Source organism: Pavona decussata, unplaced genomic scaffold (assembly GCF_977016875.1).
Source record: "Pavona decussata unplaced genomic scaffold, jaPavDecu1.1 SCAFFOLD_8, whole genome shotgun sequence".
Taxonomy (NCBI): Eukaryota; Metazoa; Cnidaria; class Anthozoa; order Scleractinia; family Agariciidae; genus Pavona; species Pavona decussata.
Genome location: NW_028145431.1, coordinates 2,934,568 through 2,942,109, shown reverse-complemented (window position 1 = coordinate 2,942,109; position 7,542 = coordinate 2,934,568). Strand labels below are relative to the sequence as shown.

At 38.5% G+C, this 7,542-nt stretch overlaps 1 protein-coding gene across 2 annotated transcripts; it reads right to left on the bottom strand.

The window, feature by feature from the left end:
- Positions 1-421: 421 nt before the first annotated feature.
- On the bottom strand, positions 422-7,335 carry LOC146488954 (glyceraldehyde-3-phosphate dehydrogenase-like). 2 transcript variants are annotated; one of them, XM_085115017.1, is made up of 8 exons: positions 7,229-7,335; positions 7,066-7,114; positions 6,863-6,962; positions 5,303-5,619; positions 4,556-4,694; positions 3,516-3,689; positions 2,878-3,062; positions 422-1,679 (listed from the first exon to the last, which is right to left on the bottom strand). In XM_085115017.1, the coding sequence occupies exons 2-8, from the start codon at positions 7,086-7,088 to the stop codon at positions 1,610-1,612; spliced, it is 1,008 nt and encodes a 335-aa protein (XP_084971143.1). In that variant the 5' UTR covers positions 7,089-7,114; positions 7,229-7,335; the 3' UTR covers positions 422-1,609. The 2 variants fall into 2 exon arrangements, with proteins under 2 accessions (XP_084971143.1, XP_084971152.1); XM_085115026.1 differs by lacking the exon at positions 7,229-7,335 and adding an exon at positions 7,198-7,217.
- Positions 7,336-7,542: the final 207 nt, after the last annotated feature.

The window sequence follows — 7,542 nt, the reverse complement described above, 5'->3', positions numbered from 1 at the left end:
CGAGGCTTGCCATTGAAAAAAAAAAAAGAAAGCTTTTTGTTCTTCTGAGACTCAACATGGCCCCGCTTAATAAGGGTCTATAGTATTATAATGAAAATTGGTCCAAAAACTATAGTGTATAGTATCAGGATGAACATTAGTCCAAAATCCATAGCGTGCAGTATTACAACAAAATTTAGGGCAAAAATCAGCATCATATCCAATGCATGCTCGTGGAATAATACGTAATTATGCTGCCCTGTTATCCTGTTATGCTATGTTGTGTTGTCATACTACGTTACACTGTTATGCTATGCTATGCTATGCTTCGCTATGTTGTGTTTTGTCTCGCTTCTCGCTGTGTGTGTTGGGGAGGGGAGGGGTTGAATAAAACCAGAGTGGGATGGTGACAATGCAAAAAAAGCGACAAAAAATCCACAAATCATGGAGAAAACCGATTTATTACTACTTTAGTTAAACTATAGATTAACAAGACATTTCTTACAGTGAACAGCAGCGCGACGAGTACCACAACCATCATTGTTTATACACCTCCAATTCTGAAGGTGGTGAATGACCCTTCATAAAATATCCCATCTCCCAAAATGGAAGGCCAATTTCATTGGTCTTACAGTATCAATTATTCTTTGCAAAGCAATCTCAAAGTCTCATTTTACTTGCAAGTCCGTGAAAGTCTACCCAGGTCCCAAACATGCTCTTTCTTCTTTCTCCTCAAACAAAATTAAACCCCGAAGTGGTGACACGGTTCCGCAGTAGTTGCCGCTGCTATGCAGCTCAATTCTGTTTGAGACGAAAGAAAATCTCTGGATACAGCATAGTAAAAGTTTTGGGTTCACAGAAAAGAATCTTAGTCTTGAATTTACCATCCACCACCCCCAAGTTTTGTCCCTTGGTATATAAACAACAGCAGAACACACAAACACCACAGACAACGATAGTCAAATTTCAGTTCCTTAACGGACGACAGGAAAGCCTAAGGCAAACATCATCCTACTGCCACATTACAGCTAGCCTAGTTCACGTTTTTAGGTTGAAAAGAACACTCTAGAACAGTAAATTCCCTATCATACAAATATATGCCTCTGAGCAGATGGACAAATGCCTTCTCAAAACAGCATCTGCCCAAAACACACACTGAGACTTGAGACAGACACTCCTTCAAGACTGACACCTCTCTAAGATGGACACCTACATGTAAGAAGGTACCTCCCCAAAATGGACAGTTTGAAGACAGATGCCTCTCTCAGACAGACACCTGCCAAGGAGATGGTCACTGACTAAGCTCAGTGGAACCTCAATTTAACGAACCTCTATGTAACAAAGTCCTTTGTATAATGAAGGATATTCTTCAGCACTGCCTTTTAAAATGTATGGAACAGAACCCTCAATATAAGGAACCAGTTTCCCTAGTCCTATGGCACTTCATTAAATCAAGGTTCCACTGTTCTTTGTTGCTACATCTCTTTCATGGACAGCAGTCTAAGCCCTGTAAGGTGACTCCATGCAGATCCATTTTTAGAGGGCGGGTCTAGAACTACTATATTAAACTGAACTAGCTCTAACATGGCAGAAGTATGATGTTATGGCTGTACGTCCTTGCTGGGAGAGTTTATTTCTTGCTGACCATGTACTTGATAAGGTCCACAACACGATGGCTGTAACCATACTCATTGTCATACCTACAAAACAATGCAAAGAAAGTAGTTTTATCTATTTATTTTTATTTTAGTTTTTCAGCTTTATTGGACCCACCCAAAAAATTTAATAACTAAAAAATAAATACAAGAACAAAACAGAAATAAGAGAAACAAAATAGGTGGTCCAAAGGGTATTGTACAAAACGGGACAACGAGACTGATGCAAGGCGCAACCCCTTAAACACCATTAAAACATATAAGATACATAAAAACATTAAAAAAAAATTTCTCAAGTTTAAGAACAGTGGCAAGGGTGGTCTCCTGCAGGAGACTATGTACAAGGCATGTCAATATCATACGTGGAGTCCAACAAAGTGGCATACATGACATGCAGAAAAGGCTGGAAAAATGTTCAGGGGAGGCTATGTTACACACAGTGTTCCAGAGTTTAACAATTCTTTGAAAATGTGAAGCCTGAAGAGTGGAGGTTCTGCAGCAAGCTGATTTCAGAATTGGAGATGGATTCAGGGAGCGAGACCGTCCATGTTACATAAGAGCAGAACATTGACCCTGAATTCTGCATCATCAACATATCATTTCTCCCAAAAACATCAATATCTTCTTACCCCAAGTACAAAAGCAGTCCAAAACTATGAAGTCTAACTTCACTTTTCAAACATTTTCATCACATTTTGTTTAATCACGCTGGTGCCACCTCTAGCTATTTTATCATTTTATCTGTAAAACCATCAGCGGTATATAGATGCTGTACAATTGAAAATGATCAAAGAGCATTGCATAGAGGGTCAGACAGTACGAATACAAACACTTTCATGACACAAGCCAGTGTGTCCTTCAAGGTTTTGACGGGATGTCAGTATCTTCATTCCCTCCATTAGCTTTTAACAGAAGTGACAAAAGAGTGGAATAGCCAAATGTTTTCACTTTCTATTAATGCAAAAAGATAGCTTTCCTTTAAAAGAACACTTTTCAGGTTCTGTAGAATTTTTGTGAGCTGACAAGTGATCAGCTTTTTAGTAAAGGACTTATCTTTGATAACCAGTCTTCACAGATCTTAGCAACCTCAAAATGTTTGTTTTGTTTTGTCTTGCACAGTTTGTCACTCAGCAAATAGCAGTTAACTCTACACATCTCCTTTCAATTTCTTCACAACATTAACTACTATGCATGTGGCATAACTAAAAAAGTTAAGAAGGAAATTAAACTCATCACGTCTTACCAAGAAACAACTTTAACAAAAGTTGGATTCAGTTGAATTCCAGCTTTAGCATCAAAGATTGTGGAATGAGTATCTCCAATGAAGTCAGTGGACACAACCTCATCTTCAGTGTACCCTAGGTATTTTCCCAACTCGGCAGACTCAGATGCCGCTTTCATAATAGCTTTGATTTCATCATATGTGGCCTGCAACAAAATGATAAATGCCATTTTAAAACACTTTCCACAGTTTGTTGAATACACATGTCAGGTTTGTTTTTAAGATTTGATAGTTAAGCCAGACTATGACAATTCATCATGACAAGACAAAAAACAATCACTGAAATAAAAAATAAATAAATAAAAGATAAAAAATAAACAAATTCAAAGGAGTGGTAAATCATAACCTCTTTTGTGATGCCACAGAAGAAAATTTTACAATTTTAAGAGTTGTTGAAATTTATTATCTAATGGGGAAATGACGAAGCTGATGGGCCAACCACCCAATTCCCACTAATTTTTGGTGATGGAAACACCTAAAAAAAGGTGTCCTATGCCCCCCTGGGATGAAGCGCATTACACAACAGCAAGGTAATTATCCCTTCAATTGCCTCCATGCCACATGACACATGGAAGAAACCATCAAATCCATGGACACACCTCTTTTTTCAGTCGGCAAGTGAGATCCACCACAGACACATCAGGAACAGGCACACGGAATGCCATGCCAGTTAGCTTGCCATTAAGTTCTGGGATGACCTTACCAACAGCTTTAGCAGCTCCAGTTGAAGCAGGGATTACATTCTGATGAGCTCCACGTCCATCGCGCCATTTCTGCACATACAGAAGAGACACGTAAAATTAAAAGCAGTGACAAGGCTATGAAAAAAAATATAAAAATTTGATTTTGTTTTCTCTACAGTGGCTGCAGGAGTTTACAATTTTCCAACAGGTGATTGCACAATTCCTCGATAATGCCAATTTTGGCCTAAAACATGAAAGAAATATGAGCAATATTACCAGCCCTGTACATTTTCTCATTTATTGTAATGGAGTTCTTTTCTTTGGTGATATTAAAAATTGACAGCAACTTAAAGCTTTTATTTCTATCTTTGAAGTTTCTTCAACAAATGAGTTTGTAACACGGCTTGTCTGCCACACGATTGCTTGATCAACAACTTTATTCACTAAAACAATTTACATTTATAAATTGAAAACAAAATTGAGGACTCACAGGCCGGCTCGAAGAAGAAGGGGGTGTTAAAATAACAGAACAAAAAAAAAATCAGGTAACTCAAGAAGCGATCACATGACGAACGATGATTGAAGACAGCTGGAAGATAGTAGCCACCATGCCTGTTCAGATCTACTTGTTCAGATCTACTTGTCATCCTCTAATGAACTATCATGGCCCCTTTACCTTTTGGCTATAATCTTCCAGTGCCCTTCAAACATAATTTGTCACTATGCCACATAGTCTGTCATTGGTTGTTTCCAATCAGGTAGCAAAATTAATTAAACAAGCTGTGAGGCTTCCATCAGTTGTTGAAGAAGCCTCTGAGATAGAATCAAAAGCATCAAATTGCGGTCAATTTAATTGTCAAAGAAAAGAATTCCATTACAATATGTTTATTCAGAGAAAGCAATCAACTTTGCTGCTAATATCTCATTAGTTTGTCACCAGGTACCATACAATGTACCTTGCCACTTGGTCCATCAACAGTCTTCTGCGTAGCAGTGTAGGCATGAATGGTCGTCATCAGAGCCTCCTCTATTCCAAATTTGTCATGCAGGACTTTGGCCACTGGCGCAAGGCAGTTGGTTGTGCAAGATGCATTGCTGTCAGTAATAAGATAAGGATACATTGTGTAAGAAACACAAACCTCAAGGAATTGGCACATCATGACATGCAGAATGTAATGGCTATGCATTAGCTGCACTTTTCCTCTTCAAACCACAGGCCAAGTAAACCCGAGTCTACCTTTCGAGTCAAGTCACCATACCTCCAAGCATCAAGAATGCTCCATCTCCGTAGTGCTTTAGAAAGAAACTCAGCCCATCTGCTTACCATCTGAAGTCTAAAAACGACTTCCTACTTAGATCCGTTTCTTTGCCCTCTTTCATCTATTCACATATTTCATTAAAGTAAAGGTTATTCTCTCCAGGTGCTCAGGTATTCCTCTCTCCTCAAAAACCAACATTCCCAAATTCCAATTCCATTCATCCATTAATCCATCAAAAGTAGTGACTTGACTTATTCCCTGCTACTACCAGTGGAGCATAGGTCCATGATCCACTAAATATATTGACATTTCAATGAAGTGATTTACATTGGAGTCTAGAAAAAAAAAAAGGATTAATTTGTCCTAAGTGGAAGCAATCCCAATTCCCCCTTAACTCAATATTATGATCTAAAGCATCATTTGACTGTACACTTACAAACGTACCTCACAACATGCATAGTAGCTGGATCATACTTGCTCTCATTCACTCCCATCACAAACATAGGAGCATCAGCTGAGGGAGCTGAAATGATTACTTTCTTGGCGCCGCCTGTCATGTGTGCACTGGCCTTTTCTGTTGTAGTAAATATACCTGTCGACTCAACAACATATTCAGCACCTGTGTCCTTCCATGGGATCTCAGCTGGGTTTTTTTTATCATAAACACTGATTGTCTTGCCATTAATGACCAGTTTTCCGTCCTTTGCCTCTACACTTCCTTTGAATCTACCGTGGGTGGAGTCATACTTGAACAGGTAAACCTGATTGAAAAGAATAGGAGAATACATATAAATAAAATGGGTTTATAGTGCCGCACCCAAGATAAAGTTCCCTGACCTCAAAAGAATCATGATTATTCCAATAAACTTGCGTAGATATGAAACCCCTGTAAAACACTGTAAAAACATAATATTTGTTACACTAGCTACCTGCCTGGATTAGTTTCTGCTGTATGCAGGCATATGCTCATGTAGTTTTCCAGGCACCTTAATTCATCAACAAATGAATGAAATAAATATAAGCTGTATCCACACTAAAATTATCGAGGGGATTCAATCATTACCCTGCATCATTATCACTGTCGCTCATTGTCATTATCATTGTGCAGCCTGGGCTACACAGAAATAATTATTAGAGCTGGCAACCAGCAAAACCTGCTGCATATGTCGAGTAAATTTGTCTAAATTTGTCACCTACCACATAGCATTCTAGTAAGACCCAGTTCAAACGTCGAACTTTACATGTGCCACACCAATTGCAAATGGGCAAGAGCTATTGTTTTTGCTAAATTTTTACATTAGGTTTGGGGCAAGTGACGTTTGATGTTTGAACCGGACATGGGAACTGAACGGCCTTTAGCCAATTACTTTGCAGTTTTTGCCATCTGTTCTGAATTTTTTTGAAACCTCTGGTTGCAGCATGACCATCTTCAAGAAATATTACTTGCATACATGTGGCTATCAAGCCATGATCTCAGCTAAAACGGTGCTCTGTACAGTCACCCCAGGGCAGTTTAGATTTAAACTATGCAAGTTATAATTTCACTTCACAATGATGCAAGCAATTCTTAATGATCCACCTGCAATTTTTGCTTTTAGTTTTTATTACAATTTAATGGCACAAATCGGTATATAACCAAATTAATTACTAGAAAAATTATACAACTACTGTTCCAATGATCTGAAAAATTAATCGTCCTTTTTCTTGAGATATACCAATAAAGTTGCTTCTTTCATTCTCCTTTTAACTTAGCTGATCTTACATTAATTCGCTCAAAGTGAAAGTCGGCAATAATTTAAAGCTTTATGACTTGGCAAAAATTGAACAAAGACCACTGGTGCAGAACAATATAATACGAGATGTTTAAAAAAGCAACGAATCGAACGCCAACTGAAAAATGATCTATCGATGAAAATATATGTTAATTTGCTGAATTTACTTTTATAGGAGAAAAAGTTTTAAAAACGAACAAAAAGCAGTAAAATATCCCTGAGCTTTTCTTACCATGTACTCGACATCGAGAAATGGATCGTTCACAGCGACCACTTCTACCTCTGGGTGTTCCTGCGCTGCACGCATAACAAGTCGTCCAATGCGACCAAATCTACGAGAAATAACACACTTCGACTGTTAAGAACAAACTTAAAGCGCTGGACAATCGAAAAAATCAAAACAGAACAGTAGACCTAATATCCCACCTAGCTTACCCGTTGATTCCGACTTTCGCCATCTTGAGTCAAGGTTTTGGGTGTTTTCCTTTTAAAAAATAAACAATTGAGCTTCAGATGGAAAATAAATTAAATTCAGGGAGAAAAGGACATATGATGAACGAAGTTTACCTAAATAGAGGTAGCAGAAACGACAATTTACCTACAACAGACGATGGAATGAGATTGCCACGTTCACTGTCAGAATGCAAGAAGCCCCGACCTGCTTGCAGCACGAGCATCAAGTACTGCTGGTACTGGAATCTGATTGGCTCAGCTGGAGTTCGTGCAACACGTGATCAAGAATCGTGAAGCGCAGCACGCCGTACGGAGCAGAAAAAAAATTGTACTGTCTTGTGTTCAAACAAATGTGACATGTCACGAACAACAAAATAGGTAGTGGACAAAGAAAGCATATGTTATTCCTCAGTTACGTTGGATGCTGTAAAACAGTTGCACCAATTTTCAGACATTTTG